General features: G+C 43.1%; 1 protein-coding gene across 4 annotated transcripts in view; it reads right to left on the reverse strand.

Annotated features, from left to right (window-relative positions):
* The window catches only part of KANK4 (KN motif and ankyrin repeat domains 4), a 138,363-nt gene that overhangs the window by 56,878 nt on the left and 61,112 nt on the right, over positions 1-20,373 (reverse strand). The window contains exons 1-2 of one of the 4 annotated variants that reach the window (XM_030206629.1): positions 16,841-17,065; positions 8,503-8,567 (exon numbers count right to left, since the gene is read on the reverse strand). In XM_030206629.1, coding sequence (XP_030062489.1) covers positions 8,503-8,518 — 16 coding nt within the window. In that variant the 5' untranslated portion in view covers positions 8,519-8,567; positions 16,841-17,065. Of the gene's footprint in view, positions 1-8,502; positions 8,568-16,510; positions 16,594-16,763; positions 16,797-16,840; positions 17,066-20,373 lie in introns of those variants that run through there. The other 3 variants (XM_030206630.1, XM_030206627.1, XM_030206626.1) reach the window with 3 other exon arrangements.

Below are 20,373 nucleotides of genomic sequence, written 5' to 3' on the forward strand. Positions count from 1 at the left end.
TCTGCCATCATGTTCCTATGTTTGTAAAGAATTATTCCCTTTATGGCCATTATGTCAGGAAAAACATTTCTTCTCAGTACTGGACTCCGGGATGCGGTGTCCCTCAAGGACCACTGCTTTGCCCTATGCTATTCAACTTGTTTATGCCATCTTTAAGCACTATTGGATTAAAAGCAGAAGAGTTGCTTCATTCATATGCAGACAACATTTTTATAAGTACATAAGTAATGCCACACTAGGGAAAGACCAAGGGTCCATCGAGCCCAGCATCCTGTCCACGACAGCGGCCAATCCAAGCTTCCCAAACGTACAAACATTCTATACATGTTATTCCTGGAACTGTGGATTTTTCCCAAGTCCATTTAGTAGTGGTTTATGGACTTGTCCTTTAGGAAACCGTCTAACCACTTTTTAAACCCTGCTAAGCTAACTGCCTTCACCACATTCTCCGGCAATGAATTCCAGAGTTTAATTATGCGTTGGGTGAAGAAAGATTTTCTCCGATTTGTTTTAAATTTACTACACTGTAGTTTCATCGCATGCCCCCTAGTCCTAGTATTTTTTGGAAACCGTGAACAGACGCTTCACATCCACCTGTTCCACTCCACTCATTATTTTATATGCCTCTATCATGTCTCCCTCTCAGCCGTCTCTTCTCCAAGCTGAAAAGCCCTAGCCTCCTTAGTCTTTCTTCATAGGGAAGTCGTCCCATCCCCGCTATCATTTTAGTCGCCCTTGGCTGCACCTTTTCCAATTCTACTATATCTTTCTTGAGATGCGGCGACCAGAATTGAACACAATACTCAAGGTGCGGTCGCACCATGGAGCAATACAACTGCATTATAACATCCTCACACCTGTTTTCCATACCTTTCCTAATAACACCCAACATTCTTTTCGCTTTCCTAGCCGCAGCAGCACACTGAGCAGAAAGTTTCAGTGTATTATCGACGACGACACCCAGATCCCTTTCTTGGTCTGTAACTCCAAACGTGGAACCTTGCATGACGTAGCTATAATTTGGGTTCTTTTTTTCCCACATGCATCACCTTGCACTTGCTCACATTAAACGTCATCTGCCATTTAGCCGCCCAGTCTCCCAGTCTCGTAACGTCCTTCTGTAATTTTTCACAGTCCTGTCGCGAGTTAACGACTTTGAATAACTTTGTGTCATCAGCAAATTTAATTATGTTGTTTCCAGAAGCTGAGAATATGTCCGATACCATTACGGAATTATCAGTTTGTATGCAGAAAGTCCATTATTAAAGTTAAACACTAATAAACTTTTACGTTAGTGGATTTACAGCCCTGTTTACTAAGGTGCGTTAGTGTTTTTAGTGCGTCTACACTTAGCGTGCACGCTAACCATGTAGGCGCCTATAGGGATATTGTAGGCACTTACATGATTAACGCGCATTAAAAATGTTAACGCACCTATAACACTGCTTAGTAAACAGGGCCCTTAATGTGTGCTAAAATTTAGCATGCACTAACCACTAAGACATCCATTATGGGTGTCTTAGCATTTAGTACATGCTAAATCCTCTAGCACGCCCTAGTAAAAGAGACCCAATGCTTGCTATTTCAAGTGGTGTATGGCAGGGCTGCCAAGAGGGGGGGCAGGGGGAGCAAAATTCCCCGGGCCTCCTTTTTTTATAATCTCTGTATGGAACAGTTTGCAGCTTGGATTCCAATAGAGCCTACTTATCCTGACTTTTTGAAAAAGTTACAAAACATTCTATTTGGCAAATGATATTGGGGTAGAAGGGGCTAGAATGACTGGGTTTTATTTTGTCTTATTTGTGATTTTCATCTATATATTTTGTGAACTGCGTTGAATTCGAAAGGGTATATAGCGGTATACAAGTCTTTTATTGATAATGATCAGTTTAGAGTTGCTTATTCAGCAGTCCTAGCATGGCTGAAAATACGCTTATTTGGATACCTTTAAGGGGTGGCTATTGTGTTGAATACTAGTTGACTGACAGGTGGCAGAGACTGGTAGTGAACCATTAACTATAAAAGAGCTCCTTATTACTTTAAAAGGAGTGAAGCCTATGAAAACTGGGATTACTTTAATCAGTGGGATTTGAATTAGAGGCTTAAGTATATGTATTGTTAAATAACTTCTGGTTTTTAAAAGAGAGAGAATGTAATCAGATGTATTATTTCTAACTAATATTGGACAATAAGTATGTTTTTCAATGAAATGATTTGACTATACAGCGTATTGGCCTTGAAGAAGCCAACCAGATGATCAATGTGGAATAATGAATTAGACAAGTAATATCTGGGGATAATCAGGTTAATACCACGGGGGTTTTTTCTGTTTAGTGTTTAATTGATCTCCTTATCTTGTTTCACTCTCCATATTTAGTGGTCTAAGGAAGAGAATAGAATTACCTGACTGAAATAATTCCTATATATTACTTTCTCTGTATTTCTGGCAAGTTGTTTTATCGCTTGTAAAAATTTAAATGGTTATAAATAAATAAAAAATTTTTTTAAAAGAGCTCCTTAATTATAATAAGAGAGATGTTACATCATTGCAATAATACAAAATATAAACCATAACATTCCAGATCTTGTGATAACATGCTAATTATCGCTTCCTGTTAGCCAACTAAACAACTTACTCAGACAGAGAGTGCAGTTAAAAATGTCAGATTAAAATAGCATCAATAAATAATAGAACCAATTACCTGAAAAATACATAACTGATTTAATTTATTTGTTAAATGTATAATCTGTTTAATTGCAGCAATAATAAGCGGGGTGCAACAGTTATGCTTTTGTAAATTTATGTTTATTTTAATAATACATGTAAACCATATATTGTGCATTATTAAAATCATAAAATGCTTTTTAATAGATGGTTGTAAGAATCTGACTATGGATGTTGGGCCAAATGCAGATCGGTATGCACATTTTTTTAGAGGATAAGTTGAGATCTTTGAGTGTACAGTTTTTGGTGTGGAAGGGTGAAGAATGAGAACTGGTCTGTGTTTGATGCTGTTTTGGTGGAGGAGGCGAGATGTATAGTTGCAAAAGTGTCCTCTACTAGGTCTCTTTTAGATCCTTGTTCATTGGGTAGGTGTAACCCATGGTTTGTTTAAGAATATGATAGAGTGGGCCCCCTGGGTAGCAGGTCATTAGGGGATGACCTGGGAGGAGCTCAGAGGGTATAAAATCCAATATATAAAATGATGCCTTTATTTAAAAATATCCACCCATGCATGGGCTGCATCAGGGATTACAATACACCAGAGAGGAATGCCTGGGATGCACTCTCCCAATCTTCACAGCTGCAGCTGAGTGGAGGAGTGGAGTGAAGGAGTAGCTTAGTGGTTAGTGCAGTGGACTTTGATCCTGGGGAACTGAGTTCGATTCCCACTGCAGCTCCTTGTGACTCTGGGCAATTCACTTAACCCTCCATTGCCCCTGGTACAAAATAAGTACCTGAATATATGTAAACCACTTTGAATGTAGTTGCAAAATACCACAGAAAGGTGGTATATCAAGTCCCATTTCCATTTCCCCTTTGTTGTGCTTCAAGCTGAAACTGTGAGCGTAGTATGTGGACTGCTGCTGTGCTTAGTTATGCTTCAAGCTGTTGTGCTAAACACTAGCACATTTAGACTGGGAGTGTGCAACCAAGGCACTCCTCCCTGGTGTATTTGGGCACAATCATTTATGTCAGGTATATTATGGCTGGTGTAAATGGGCACACCTACATGCACCATTTACAGCATAACATCAAGTAGCTCACATAAATGTCAGACGTGCATTTGACACACCTGTGCCCCTCCCCTGTGAATGCTCACCTTGCATTTATACACTAACCCACTAATTCTATACGTGGCGCTCATAATTGTGCATGCAAATTTGGACATGCACCTGACTTGCATGTGTAATTTAATTGCTTAATGAGTCAATTAGCATTGATAATTGGGAGCTAACAATATTTGAAATTTACATGCTCATCTTTATACTTGCTATTCTATAAAGATGCATGCGTCAATTTTTTTCACACGGATCCAAAAAGAGGATGTGGCCATGGGAGGGGCATGGGCGGGTCAAGAGCATTCCTGGAATTTGTGTACAGTGTTTAAGCATAAGGCCGATCTGCGCCTAATTTAGGTGCAAGGATTTACACCAGGTTTCACTTGGCGTAAACCCTCATGCATAACATTTGGCACAGACACCAGTGCCAAATGGTATTCTATAAATGGTGACTAACTTGGAGCACCCTTTTTTTTTTTTCAAAATATTTGATTAGTTTTCAAAATGTAACAATAACAAGGAACAATGAAGGAAGGGATGGGGAATGGTGTCTGATATGTAAGTCCTTTGTGTTGGGCTAAACTTATGTCTGAATAGATTGGAGGTAGTTTTCCAAAGAAGACCAGACTTTTTTTGTGGAGATTCTCATCCGAAACTTCTCTCTCATGGCAAACTCAAATATCTGATGTTGTAGAACTGTATTCCACCAAAAGTGAACATTCAATAATTGCGCAGATTGCCAGTGGGAGGCAGGGCTGGTAGTTGGGAGGCGGGGATAGTGCTGGGCAGACTTATACGGTCTGTGCCAGAGCCAGTGGTTGGAGGCGGGGCTGGTGGTTGGGAGGCGGGGATAGTGCTGGGCAGACTTATACGGTCTGTGCCAGAACCGGTGGTGGGAGGCGGGGCTGGTGATTGGGAGGCAGGGATAGTGCTGGGCAGACTTCTACGGTCTGTGCCCTGAAAAGGACAGGTACAAATCAAGGTAAGGTATACACAAAAAGTAGCACATATGAGTTTATCTTGTTGGGCAGACTGGATGGACCGTGCAGGTCTTTTTCTGCCGTCATCTACTATGTTACTATGTTAGTTCCTCAAAACATGTCTTTGAGCGGTTATAAGGAGAATGTCTAGTAACTTTGCTTGTGACCTTGACAGATCAAAAGATTTAGATGCAGATTTGAAAATTATGATGGAATAAGATAGGTCATCAACTATAGGTAAAATCTTTTGTATGATGCTCCAAACTTCCTCCCAGAAATTAAAAACCATTTGACACTCCAACAACATATGAAGGAGAGTGCCCACATGCTGTGAACAATGCCAACGTTTGTCTGATGAGTTCAGACCAGCAGCAGCGAGTTCCCTAGGAGTCCAGTTTGTTTTATGATACAGAAAAAACACATTGATTGTAAAACTGATGCGGAGGAAAGAGGTTTCATTACTTTTGACCAAAAGTGAGACCACATTTCTCCGCTTAAAACACAACCAGTATCAAGTTGCCAATTATTTTGAAGGACAGTAATAAAATTATACGTTACACTGACAAAAAATTTGTATATGGCAGAAGTGGTGTGACCTTTTAATATCACTGCTTGTGCATTAGAAAACAGGGAAGGCGGTTGAGATGACAATGGTGTTGATTTAGTGAATGCCTTAATACTGCTAGAGAGTTGTAGCCATTGAAAGTACTTAAATTGAGGCAGAGAAACTTTAGTTGCCAGTTCTGAGAAAGACCAAAGTCTATTGTTTACATTCAGGAGCTCCCTTTATAGAATAGCATTTAATGCTCATTTTTTCAGCACCATCTTTGTACGTAATTACAGAACAGCAATTAGGATGAGTAAAGGTGAATCGATTGTTTACTCTTTTGAAAAGTACTAAAGAGATACTCAATGAAGTTACAAGGAAAAATACTTTTAAAACAAATAGGAGGAAATAATTTTTCACTCAACGAAGTTAAGCTCTGTAACTTGCTGCCAGAGGATGTGGTAACAGTGGTTAGCGTATCTGGGTTTAAAAAAGGTTTGGACAAGTTCCTGGAGGAAAAGTCCATAGTCTGTTATTGAGATGGACATGGGGAAGGTACTGCTTGTCCCGGGACTGGTAGCATGGAATGCTGCAACTATTTGGGTTTCTGTCAAGTACAGGTGCCTTGGATTGGCACTGTTGGAAGTGGGATACTGGGCTAGATGGACCATTGGTCTAACCCAGTATGGCTATTCTTATGTTCTTTGGCACGCTACTGCCATTTATGCACATAGGTGTACACTTACCTGCGTGAACAGCATTATGCTATAAATTCAAGCACACAAACAGTGCTAAAAATTTAGGTGTCCTGTTATAGAATAAGGGGGAAGTGCTGCATTGAGCCTATTAACTTTGGATATCCTACAAAAAAAAAAAAAACAAATCACTGTGGGGCCCCCGAACAGGTCTGGGAAATCTTGCCCTAGTACAAAGTTGATTATTTGAACTTCTTGAGGCATTTTCACACTTTTTTGGGCTAATTTCATTGGCCTCAGTTACAAGGGCGTAGCCATGGGTGGGCCCAGGCTCACCCAATGTGATCTCAGGCCCACCCAGAAGCTCTGCAGCTTTGACAGCTCTAGCATTGTAAGGGAGCAAGCTGGGCTCTGGAGGCTCCCACAGTCCTGCATCTCCTTCTCGTCACAACTGTTTCTCACATCATAGGGTTGTTGGTAGCAGCAGCAATTCTCACCTGCTGCCTGCGGCTAACCCAGAAGCCTCCCCTCTGCGCATACTACTGCCTCTCAATGCAACTTTCCGTTTTTCACTGGGCAGTATGTGGCAGAGGGTACACTTCTGGGTTACCTACAGCAGAGTGTGGGAATCACTGCCATTGATGTGAGAAATGTTTGTGAAGGGAGAGTGGAGATTCAGACCGAGGATCACATGGGCAAAGAAATGCATGGGGGTGGAGGGGAGGAGAAGGAATAGAGAGATGGTGCACATGGGGGAGAGAAGAGAGAGGGTTAATTTTTAGAGGGGAGGGGAGGGATGGAGAGATGCTGCATGGGATGTAGGGGAAGAAAGAATTGCTGGATATGGGATGGGATGGGAGGGAGAGATGCTACATGAGTTGGGGTAGATGGAGAATTGTTGGAGGTGGTGTAGGAGGGAGAGCTGCTGCATAGGTTGGAGGGAGATAGAGAATTATTGGAGGTGGGGTGGGAGGTGGAAGGGGAGGGAGAGATGCACAAGGAGAGAGAGGGAGAAATGTTGGACATGGAAGTGGGAGGGAGAGAAGGAGAGATGCTCTATGGGGAAGGGGAGGAAGAAACAGAGATGTTGGACCCAGGGACAGAAGGGAGTTAGGGAGAGATGCTAGACAATTGGCGAGAGGAAGAAATGCTAGATCACAGGGGAAGGGGCAGGAAGATATCATGCTACAAGGGTGTGGAGGGGAGAAAGAGAGAGCAGGTGCTGGGGTAGATGGCTGGAGAGAGGAAGAAGCTGCAAATGGTGGAACTTTATGGGAGAGGCCAAAGGGGGGAGGTGGGAAGGAAACAAATAAGAGGGGGATAGTGATTATGGTGGAGTGTAGAGATATGGTAATGGGGTGTTGATTAAAGATGATAGGGAATGGAAGGCTTGGGTAAGGAATTAGATGAGGAATGGGACAGCTAGTGGGTGAGAGAAGGAGATGGAATTTGATAGGTAGCTGAAAAGTAAAAAGGAGAAGGATAAGAAAGAAAGTGAAATTTGAGTGAGCAGAGAGGCAGTAAAGAAAAAGAGAGGAAAGAACTAAAAAGGAAATATCAATATGTCAAAAGTAGGTGTAGTGAAGGAACAGAACAAGAAAGGAGAGAAGAATAGAGAAAAGACAAATGGACAGCAGCCACTCGAAGAAGAATTAACAGAAGACTGACAGGAAAGCAGAAAAGAGAAATTGGAACCAACATGATGGAAAAGTAAAATGTCCAGACAACAAAGGTAGAAAAAAAGCATTTTGTTATGAATTTACTAAATGGAATATATTAGCGTTGGGAAATGTGCATAGCAGATGTCTTTGTTTTGTGTTCGGTAGTAAAGGAAATGCATATCTGCTTTTATTTCTGTAGTGTTGCAGTACATGTCAAGTTTAACTTCTTGGGCTTCCCAGTTCAATTTTTGTGATCCTTTGTTCTTTATCTGGTGAGAGTCTGTTGATATGATAGTAATGGCAGGTGGTGAGATTGGTGGGAAGGCAGGGATCGGGAAGGCTCTCTCCTTTATTTTCTGGCCTGGGCCCCAGCATGTCTAACACCAGCTGTGACCCTTGCTGTAGCAGGTGGGGATCTCCAGGCATGGCCAGCTGAGGACCTCCTCCAAGGGCAGCCAGAACTCCCTTCTGCCAAGCTCTGGAGTGTGCAGCATCATCCTTGAGTCACTAACAACTACACATCTATAGGGTACCAACATCATTGGCTCAGGGATGCTTCTGCTGCTGCCTGTCAAACTTGGTAAAATGGAGTTCTGGCCACCTTCAGAGGATGTCTTCCACTGACAGCGCTAGGGGATCTTCATGAACTATTTATATTTTGAGTTGTGAGGTGCTGGGGGTAGGGTGATGAGTGGGACTAGGGCAGGGGCAGAAAAAAAATGTTGTGCCCACCCAACCTGGGCTCAGGCCCACCCAAAATTAGCTGCTCAAGAGGACAGAAGGCATAGGTAGACAAATGCATTTGATATGTAACAGATATAATGCAATCTACTTACTGCATATTTTCTCCATCTTTATACTCAGTCTGTTTGTTGAACGTCATCAGACAATTTAACGGGATCTTGAAAAAAAAAAAGAAGACACATTCAGTGCAAGTCATCAGTGCTGACAAAAAAAACCAGATTAATATGTGATTGAAACAAAATGGCATGAAAAAGAAATGTTATGCGCTATTCACACTTCCAAGCTATTTACTAAACTGTATTAGTGTTTAACGCTGGAATTACCTGCACTAAAAGTTAGTGAGATGCTGCTTTAACATTAACACAGGGGCGATCAAGGAGGACAAAGCCGTAGCGGAGAAATTAAATGAATTCTTTGCTTCGGTCTTCACCGAGGAGGATTTGGGGGGGACACCGGTGCCGGAAAGAATATTTGAAGCGGGGGAGTCGGAGAAACTAAACAAATTCTCTGTAACCTTGAAGGATGTAATGGGTCAGTTCAGCAAGCTGAAGAGTAGTAAATCACCGGGACCTGATGGTATTCATCCCAGAGTATTAATAGAACTAAAAAATGAACTTGCGGAGCTACTGTTAGAAATATGCAATCTGTCCCTAAAATCGAGTGTAATACCGGAAGACTGGAGGGTAGCCAATGTTACTCCGATTTTTAAGAAAGGTTCCAGAGGAGATCCGGGAAATTATAGACCGGTGAGTCTGACGTCGGTGCCGGGCAAGATGGTGGAGGCTATTATTAAGAATAAAATTGCAGAGCATATACAAAAACATGGACTGATGAGACAAAGTCAGCACGGATTTAGTGAAGGGAAGTCTTGCCTCACCAATCAAATGCATTTTTTTGAGGGGGTAAGCAAACATGTGGACAATGGGGAGCCGGTTGATATTGTATATCTGGATTTTCAGAAGGCGTTTGACAAAGTGCCGCACGAAAGACTCCTGAAGAAATTGCAGAGTCATGGAATCGGAGGTAGGGTATTATTATGGATTAAGAACTGGTTGAAAGATAGGAAGCAGAGAGTAGGATTGCGTGGCCAGTATTCTCAGTGGAGGAGGGTAGTTAGTGGGGTCCCGCAGGGGTCTGTGCTGGGTCCGTTGCTTTTTAATGTATTTATAAATGACCTAGAGATGGGAATAACTAGTGAGGTAATTAAATTCGCCGATGACACAAAATTATTCAGGGTCGTCAAGTCGCAGGAGGAATGTGAACGATTACAGGAGGACCTTGCGAGACTGGGAGAATGGGCGTGCAAGTGGCAGATGAAGTTCAATGTTGACAAGTGCAAAGTGATGCATGTGGGTAAGAGGAACCCGAATTATAGCTACGTCTTGCAAGGTTCCACGTTAGGAGTTACGGATCAAGAAAGGGATCTGGGTGTCGTCGTCGATGATACGCTGAAACCTTCTGCTCAGTGTGCTGCTGCGGCTAGGAAAGCGAATAGAATGTTGGGTGTTATTAGGAAGGGTATGGAGTCCAGGTGTGCGGATGTTATAATGCCGTTGTATCGCTCCATGGTGCGACCGCACCTGGAGTATTGTGTTCAGTACTGGTCTCCGTATCTCAAAAAAGATATAGTAGAATTGGAAAAGGTACAGCGAAGGGCGACGAAAATGATAGTGGGGATGGGACGACTTTCCTATGAAGAGAGGCTGAGAAGGCTAGGGCTTTTCAGCTTGGAGAAGAGACGGCTGAGGGGAGATATGATAGAAGTGTATAAAATAATGAGTGGAATGGATCGGGTGGATGTGAAGCGACTGTTCACGCTATCCAAAAATACTAGGACTAGAGGGCATGAGTTGAAGCTACAGTGTGGTAAATTTAAAACGAATCCGAGAAAATTTTTCTTCACCCAACGTGTAATTAGACTCTGGAATTCATTGCCGGAGAACGTGGTACGGGCGGTTAGCTTGACGGAGTTTAAAAAGGGGTTAGATAGATTCCTAAAGGACAAGTCCATAGACCGCTATTAAATGGACTTGGAAAAATTCCGCATTTTTAGGTATAACTTGTCTGGAATGTTTTTACGTTTGGGGAGCGTGCCAGGTGCCCTTGACCTGGATTGGCCACTGTCGGTGACAGGATGCTGGGCTAGATGGACCTTTGGTCTTTCCCAGTATGGCACTACTTATGTACTTATGTACTTATTGTTAGTACAAGCTAATTTATTTATTTATTTATTAGGATTTATTTACCGCCTTTTTGAAGGAATTCACTCAAGGCAGTGTACAGTAAGAATAGATCAAACATGAGCAATAGGCAATTAGAGCAGTAAAAATATTCGAAAACAGTACAAAGTATGGCAATCAAGCTCATTTTCAAAGCACTTAGCCTCCCAAATTTCCATAGAAACCTATGGAACTTAGCCTCCCAAAGTGCTTTGAAAATATGCCTCATGGAGGCTCATTTTCAAAGCACTTAGCCTCCCAAAGTTCCATAGAAACCTATGGAACTTAGCCTCCCAAAGTGCTTTGAAAATATGCCTCATGGTATACTACTTACAATGACTACACAATACGTAATAGAACATTATAATTGGTAGTGACGGGTAAGGCAAAGTTGTAACATATAGATGAGTAAGAAAGTAGGAAGAATTAGAAAGTAAGGTGATTGATTTGAAGAAAGTTGCACGTGAGGTCAGAGAGATGGTTAAGTATTATCTCAGCTAGGGTAGGAGTGGATAAACATGTCCTGCTGCAGTATGTGCAGCCCGAGTCACTCCTTGTGTGTGTGAGAGAGACTAACGAGTTAGTTACTTCTTCCATTAAAGGCCTGGTTGAAGAGCAAAGTTTCACCTGCTTCCTGAAGTAGAGGTAGTCTTGTGTTAAGAGGAGCCTTTCAGGCATTGCATTCCAGAGTGTGGGGCCTACTCTGGAGAAGGCTCGCTTGCGGGTATCACATAGTGTAATGTCTTTTGGAGAGGGTGTGGTTAGTGAAAGTCCTTGGGAGGACCTTAGTTTCCTTGGCTGTATGTGGAGGATCATCCTATTTTTCAGGTACTCGGGGGGCATTTCCTTTCAGGGCCTTGAAGATCAGACATAGAGTTTTAAATTTAGCCCTGTATTGTACTGGTAGCCAATGAAGTTTTTGCAAAAATGGTGTGATGTGGTCACGGCGCTTGCAACCTTCTATGAGTCTTGCTGCTGCATTCTGAATCAACTGGAGCTGGTGCAGGCCCTTTGTAGTCAGACCATTGAATAGTGCATTGCAGTAATCCAGTCTTGATGTTACTGTGGCATGCACAACTGGGATAAGATTTACCTTCTCGATGTAAGGAGAGAGGCAGCATAGTTATCCCAAATATAAGTACATAAATTCTAACACACATAGCTGAAAAGGGGGTGTGGCCATGGGAGGACTGTGGGCGTGTCGGGGGCATTTCTCAAATTTACACGTGTTCTTGAAGAATTTGGGGGGGGGGGGGGAAATGTGCCTACGTTTAGGCTCAGGTACTCACACTAGGTTTTCAGTGGTGTAAACGGCCGTGCATGAACGTAGGCGTGTTCCCTGGTCCTATGCACTATTCCATACACTGCGTCGTACTTTAGGCGAGTTATATAGAATTGTGCTAAGTGCTTTTCTTCGGATGCATAAAGATTTTAGATTGCCTTTTACACAATCTGGCCCTTAATGTGGAAATTGTTGCCATGTGTTGACTCCTAAAGAAGCTAACGCCACTTCAAAAGGTGCCGCTAACTGCATCGCATGTTATCTGCTGTACCGTTAAAGCCGTGCTAACTGTGTATCTGCCTTCTACAAAGTGCTAGGAGCGCCCCCAACAGTCAACACAGAGATTTTGCAGTGACCATGCATTCATTTTGGCTATTGCCATGTGTTAACTAACCTCAGTGAATGTGGGCCAATGGCATTTTTCTGCATGAAAACTCCTGTTAACATCATTCCTTAGGACACACGTGGGAGATATTAACTACTACTACTACTACTACTTATCATTTCTATAGCGCTACTAGACGTATTCAGCACTGTACACTTGAACATGAAGAGACAGTCCCTGCTCGACAGAGCTTACAATCTAATTAGGACAGACAAACAGGACAAACAAGAGATAAGGGAATATTAAAGTGAGGATGATAAAATAAGGGTTCTGAACAAGTGAATAAGGGTTAGGAGTTAAAAGCAGCATCAAAAAGGTGGTCTTTTAGTTTAGATTTGAAGACGGCCAGAGATGGAGCTTGACGTACCGGCTCAGGAAGTCTATTCCAGGCATATGGTGCAGCAAGATAAAAGGAACGGAGTCTGGAGTTAGCAGTGGAGGAGAAGGGTGCAGATAAGAGAGATTTACCCAGTGAATGGAGTTCCCTGGGAGGAATGTAGGGAGAGATGAGAGTGGAGAGGTACTGAGGAGCTGCAGAGTGAATGCACTTATAGGTCAATAAGAGGAGTTTGAACTGTAAGCGGAAACGGATAGGAAGCCAGTGAAGTGACTTGAGGAGAGGGCTAATATGAGCGGAATATTAGTCGTGCAGCAGAATTTTGAACAGATTGAAGAGGAGAGAGATGGCTAAGTGGGAGACCTGTGAGAAGCAAGTTGCATTAGTCTAAGCGAGAGGTGATAAGAGTGTGGATGAGGGTTCTGGTAGTGTGCTCAGAAAGGAAAGGGCGAATTTTGGTGATATTATAGAGAAAGAAACAACAGGCTTTAGCAGTCTGTTGAATATGTGCAGAGAAGGAGAGGGAGGAGTCGAAGATGACCCCAAGGTTATGAGCTGATGAGACAGGGAGGATGAGACTGTAGCATGCTGTCCAAAAACGCAGGGGCGTAGTCAGACAACAGATTTTGGGTGGGCCTAGTCAAGAAATGGGTGGGCACCAAGTGTTCTCCTTACCCCCCCCCCCCCCCCCCCAATGCAACGAGGCCAGTATCAACAGCTTAGGAAGCTTAGACTGCTGAAGTGGAAAGCAGTGTTTTCAGCACCATCAGGGGGAGATCTTCAGCTGGCAAAGCTTGGGATCCCCACTAGCTAGCAGTAAATATGTGCTGCTGTTGGGTGGGCCTGAGCCCTAAGTGAATGGGCCCCGGCCCACCCATGGCTACGCCACTGCAAAAACGTATATAGGGGCCGATGCTCAAAACTAACAGCATTGAATCTTCCAATCTTGGACACCCTAAAAATTCTTGGAGTCACCATTGATCGACACCTAACACTTGAGAACCACGCGAAAAACACAACCAAGAAGATGTTCCACTCAATGTGGAAATTAAAAAGAGTAAGGCCTTTCTTTCCAAGGAACGTCTTCCGAAACCTGGTACAATCAATGGTACTCAGTAATTTAGACTACTGCAACACACTCCATGCTGGCTGCAAAGAACAAATAATCAAGAAACTTCAGACAGCCCCGAACATGGCAGCTAGACTCATATTCGGTAAAACAAAATATGAAAGTGCTAAACCCCTATGAGAAAAGCTACACTGGCTCCCTCTTAAAGAACGCATCACGTTCAAAATATGTACCCTAGTCCATAAAATCATTCACGGAGATGCCCCAGCCTACATGTCAGACCTGATAGACTTACCACCCAAGAATGCTAAAAAATCATCCCGCACATTCCTCAATCTTCATTTCCCCAACTGCAAAGGTCTAAAATACAAACTAACGCACGCGTCAACCTTTTCCTACTTGAGTACACAATTCTGGAATGCGCTGCCGCGCAACTTAAAAACGATCTATGAACTAACTAACTTCCGCAAACTATTGAAGCCCCATCTCTTTAACAAGGCATACCACAAAGACCAACAAATGTGAACTCCTGCACATATATCCAGAACTGTCTTTAATATTTGCTTGTTATACTATTATCATGCTTCATCATTATCATGTCACTCAAGATCCTTCCGTTATACTAAATGTTTATTTCTTATAAATCTCCACCATTCATGATATATTGTAAGCCACATTGAGCCTGCAAAGAGGTGGGAAAATGTGGGATACAAATGCAATAAATAAATAAATTTGCATGCACATTATTGTGCGCTGAGGTGGTCTTTTACTAAGATGCACTAGCATTTTTAGCACGCACTGAAAATAGGCACAAATGCTAGAGACACCCATAGGAATACATCAGCGTCTCTTGCATTTAGCGCATGCTTATTTTTAGCATGTGCTAAAAGCGCTAGCACGCCTTAGTAAAAGACCCCCTGAATGCTCAAAGGGCTTTAATGGGGTGTTAATGCATGCACTTAAAGATAGCTGCAAATTGTATTGAACTGTATTTAAATGGATGTTAATGAGGTCAGTAAACATTCCTTCACAATGTTCAGATGGAAGCGCTGCAATGCCCTGAAGGAAATGATGGCCTATGAAGCCAAAAGGTTTTTGCCAGGTCAGGGGCGGCGGTTGAAGGTTTGCAGATTTCTTGTCAATTTATCATTTATTATATCGCTACTTATTGCTAGCAAAACAGAACAGTATACATAAAAGAAAAAATATTTAAAACATATAAAAACACTCATAATAACATCTAGGAAATCCAATAATTGATAGGAAAGCACAGAAAATCAAACATACAATAATTAGTAACAAACTAATAATCCTAATTTACAATAAACTTAACATATATCACGATTCAAGCTCTAAGACTGACTTCTCTTTCCTATATATATATATATATATATATTCACATTGAACTGCGGGTTTTGTCTTCTTTTAGAAGCAGAAGGAAGCCTGTGCACGTTTTAAGCGCTGGTAGACATGTGCATGAGTCCCAGCAAAACCAAAAGTGAAAGCCTGCCTGTCTGCGCTTAAATATGACGCTTTCAAAAATTAAAGTGCACACAATTTTTCAGAGGCTCATATTTAAAAGGGCAAAAAAAAAAAAAACAGTGCCGATGTGTGCATGCACTTCCAGTTTTGTCTGGGCACGTGCACAAGAGCCGCAGTTACCGTAAAATCTTTGTGCACCATGTGCAGGCACGTTCCTCCCCCTACTTTCATTTGTTAGTGCAAATTAACTGCACATATCATTTGCATATGATTTCTTTTGAGCATCACTTTGCTATTTTTTTTTTTGCATTGCTGTTGCATTATGGGCTTTTGCACCCAGCTTTGAGCATGGGCCTAGGACTGGGCAGGAGAAGCTTCTGAAAATGCATGGGAAAGTAAGCAGCCCCAAATTCAGCTTCTTATCAGACTGATGTGTATTTGCCCTCCTGCACTGGAGAACAGGATTGTTTTATGTAAAGCAGTGGTTCCCAAACCCTGGTCCTGGAGGCACCCCAGCCAGTTGGGTTTTCAGGATATCCACAATGAATATTCATGAGACAGATTTGCATGCAAATATCAAGTACATAAGTATTGCCATACTGGGACAGACCTGAAGGTCCATCAAGCCCAGTATCCTGTTTCCAACAGTGGCCAATCCAGGTCACAAGTACCTGGCAAGATTCATTGTGGATATCCTGAAATCCCGACTGGCTGGGGTGCCTCCAGTACCAGGGTTTTGAAATCACTGATCTAAAGTAAACTCCTAAATCAAAAGCTTCATTTTAAAGCTATTAACTACATTATGCATTTGAAACCATAGGAGGAAGTGAATTTAAAAGTCCCCAGATGTGCAGATAAACTGACATACATTTTCAATTCTTTACATCCCCATAACTTTCTTTAAGACCAGGAGATGCAATCCTAAAAGCAGGACACTAGATTCAAGGCACCCCAACACCACCCACGACAACATTCATTAAACAAAACAAAACCCTAGAATGATGTCAGAAATGTAGGTAGAATCAGTGACCCCCACACAGGCGAGAATCAGAAGTAAAAAGTCAGATACGCAGCAGAAGCCAAGCGATGGGATCATAAAATCCCCTTTGCTGTTCTGTTATCCAGAATTCAGATTTCCAGGACCAGTTTTGAATCCCCTCAGCAGAACCTTCATCTTTAGATTGTAAGCTCTCTTGAGCACGGACTGTCCTTCCCCATGTTTAAACTTGTACAGCGCTGCGTAACCCTGGCAGCGCTATAGAAATGCTTAGTAGTAGTAGTAGTAGTAGTTTAGCAACATAATCCCAAATCACACCTCCTCTTCACCCCTTCCGTCTGGTAGCAGAGAGCCGATCCTCTGAGCGTCCCATCCTGCAGGCTTAAACCGAAGGTGGCACCTTTCAGAGGGTTGTCCATTCTATTTTTTTTTTAAACTCTTTTACAAATCAACCACATGTAACCTTGTGACTACAAACAAAGCCAGCATTCGCCTTGAGTGGATGACACATTAACACAACCTCATTAACTCTATCCCAACAACACGTGTTTCTCTGTTCCAGTTTCTCTCTCTCTCACTCACTGCAGTAGCTGAAGCACCAGTGTTCAAGGAAACTCAGCAGAAAACATTTTTCCCAGGTTAAGCTCTAATCCTCCTACCTCCAGCGTCAGATAGAAAGAGAGTGGTGGCTGCCTGATTTATGTTTTGACTTCTGCAGGAATCGTAGACGTCTCGTGTTGAAAATCCAGGGGGAAATGTTCATTGCAGACCAGTGGGTGTTTTCTAGCTGTTAATGGACTTGGTCAGGTGATCGGTGACCTTGGCAGTATAGCAAATAGCACCGTTTTTGCTCCTGAGCTGCTGAAGTAAAAACAACCCGTGAGGCCACACAGTACCTCATCCTTACATTTTTTTGGTGTATTTTTCTCACAAGGCTTTAAGGGACAAGTTTTGTATAATCCAGTAGCTACAGCAATTTCAAGAGAAACGGGAATGCAAAATTCTGTTTTAATATATTTGGTGTTGCAACCTATTGCCAAATCCCAATTTCCTTTTCACCAATTCTGCACAGTCCTAGAATGCAAGTCTGTTAAGGCTTCCGTCAGAAAGGCTGTATCCACTGATCTGTCACATTCCGGAGCAACGGGGCTGGTAGGAACTGGTTTAGTCCCCGCTGGGACTGCAGTTCTGCAGTGCTTCACTGGCCTCTAATTATGTTTTATATCACCAGTTCAATAAGTTTGCTCATTAAGCTCTAGTTGACTCTTGCAAAGATCTTCAATATATTGGTCCTTTCAGCTGATGCCAACATAGTAACATAGTAAATGACGGCAGAAAAAGACCTGCATCGTCCATCCAGTCTGCCCAACAAGACAAACTCATATGTGCTACTTTTTGTGTATACCCTACTTTGATTTGTACCTGTGCTCTTCAGGGCACAGACCCTATAAGTCTGCCCAGCACTATCCCCACCTCCCAGCCACCAGTCCCGCCTCCCACCACCGGCTCTGGCATAGACCGTATAAGTCTGCCCAGCACCATCCCCGCCTCCCGCCACCGGCTCTGCCACCCAATCTCGGCTAAGCTCCTTAGGATCCATTCCTTCTGAACAGGATTCCTTTATGTTTATCCCACACGTGTTTGAATTCTGTTACCGTTTTCATTTCCACCACCTCCCGCGGGAGGGCATTCCAAGCATCCACTACTCTCTCCGTGTATTGATGCTAGTTAGAAGGTATTAAATATGATAAGTTACTGCGGTGAAACAGCTTTGTGAAGGGGCAACATGTCACCCGTTTTCTTAGCACCAGCATTTAGGAGACCTTTTGGTAAAAGGATGGTAAAAAGGCAGAAAAAGATATGGCCGCGCGGTAAGTTCACACTTGCCACGTGGCCATTTCAGGGGGCAGCACTGACCATCACCCACTGAGGCATCCCAGCCAGTCGAGTTTTCAGGATATCCACAATGGATATTCACAAGACAGATTTTCATGTAAATATCTCTCATGAATATTCATTGTGGATATCATGAAACCCCGAACGCTGGGGTGCCTCCAGGAGCAGGTTTGGGAATCGCTGATCTAAAGTAAACTTCTACATGAAAAGCTTCATTTTAAAGCTACCACAGCAGTAAAAATACGGAAATGGCACACACTAGGAAGGAATTACCGCCGGGCTCCTGTGGTAGCTCAGCATTAGTTCTGGATTGGCATGCAGCAAGCTTATTGCCACACACCAACCCTTTAGTAACATAGTAGAAGATGGCAGAGAAAGACCTGTATGGTCCATCCAGTCTGCCCAACAAGATAAACTCATATGTGCTACTTTATATGTATACCTGACCTTGATTTGCCCCTGCCATTTTCAGGGCACCGACTGTAGAAGTCTGCCCAGCACTAGCCCCGCCTCCCAACCACTAGCCCCACCTCCCAGCCACCGGTGCTGCCACCCAATCTCCGCTAAGCTTCTGAGGATCCATTCCTTCTGAACAGGATTCCTTTATGTTTATCCCCTTAATTTCTTAGTAACATAGTAGATGACAGCAGAAAAAGACCTGCATGGTCCATCCAGTCTGCCCAACAAGATAAATTCATATGTGTATACCTTACCTTGATTTGTACCTGTCTTTTTCAGGGCACAGACCGTATAAGTCTGACCAGCAGGATTCCCCACCTCCCAACCACCAGTCCCGCCTCCCATCTCTGGCACAGACCGTATAAGTCTGCCCTCCACTATCCTCGCCTTTTAGTAAGTGGCAGTAAGCCCAATGGAGGCTGACTGCTCGGCAATCCAGAACTACCGCTGGCCCAACTCGGGCACCGGTAGTAGTTCCGTTCCACCCCCACCGCGTGTCATTTCCAGCACTAGCAGAAATATTTGAAAAATATTTCCCCAGGGGGCTACCTGGCAGTAGTTGTTACTAACGGGTTAGCGCGGGAGCCTTCCACCTCAGTGGTTGGCAGTACGTTCTCCCCCCTGCATGGCCACATGGTAAGTTCAATCTTACTGCACAGCCATTTCTTTTTTCAGCCTTTTTACCTGCTGCCTCAGCGGTCAGCACAGGGCCTCTTTTACTGCAGCTTAGACATCAGTAGTTACTTGTCATTTCATCCTTTTCTTTCCACAAACTACAACTGAAAGGTCCTTGTATACAGGGCTGCTCCATATTAATTATTAACTTTGTATTTTTTTTTTACAAAAATTCCAGTGTAGGGTGAGCTAACATGGAGCTTTACTTACTCATGGATTAATGTAGCATTTCAGCCCCAGTGGATCAAAAAGTTGATTGTGCTGAAAAAACCTTAAGTGCGCATCTATGAAATGCACATCAATTCTCGGAGAGCCAGCATCTTTGCAAACTATGTAGATGCAGCCTTATGTATTAATCTTCCCTGGCTCCTGCCTCCTGCCTCATCTGCATCCCGTAGCTAAATTTTGCAAGAAATCTTTTGCACATCGGAATTTGCCACGTCTGAGGAATTTTGCATATTCTAGTTGCACAGCATATGAAAAATTGGGGGGAAAAAAGTTCTCTTGTGTGGCAATGCTCTCATCATTTATAAGGCTCTCATGATCTGTTTCAAAAAAAACCCTGAACCCTCTCGGGTAAGGGGGGGGGGGACAGCCTCTGAAGCTCTCTAAACCTTCCTTAAAGCCCTGTCCTAACCCAGGGCATAAATCATTAAAGAAGGGTTCTACTAGCAGTCTCCTCCCCCCAGCCCCAATATGGGGTTAAAATGTTTAAAGAGGTTCCTTCCCCACTGAAGCCCAGCCCCCTCTAGGCTCTTTAATTAAAAAAAAAAATGAGGGCTGGCCTCACCTCTCATCCTTCCAGGACCATGACTCAGCCAAGAGGTCCAGGGCAAGAGCAGTCTCCACTAACTCCTGCCCTAGCAGCTCCCCTAGTGGCAGTCTAATGGCACTATGGCTATGAGTCATGCTGCGAAATCAATGCATAGAGGAGCCCTTTTACTAAGCCGTGTAAACATCTACACGCGCCCAACATGTGCCAAAATGGAGTTACTGCCCAGCTACTGCATGCCTCTTGCGGTAATTTCATTTTTGGTGCGCGTCCAATACACGCATCTGAAAAATCATTTTTATTTTCAGACATGCATATTGGACATGCGGCAAGTTGTCATGCATAGGTCATTACTGCCCGGATACCGCCTGAGCCTTTAGCACTAGGCCA

The sequence above is a fragment of the Microcaecilia unicolor genome, chromosome 6 (assembly GCF_901765095.1).
Source record: "Microcaecilia unicolor chromosome 6, aMicUni1.1, whole genome shotgun sequence".
In the NCBI taxonomy this organism is placed as follows: Eukaryota; Metazoa; Chordata; class Amphibia; order Gymnophiona; family Siphonopidae; genus Microcaecilia; species Microcaecilia unicolor.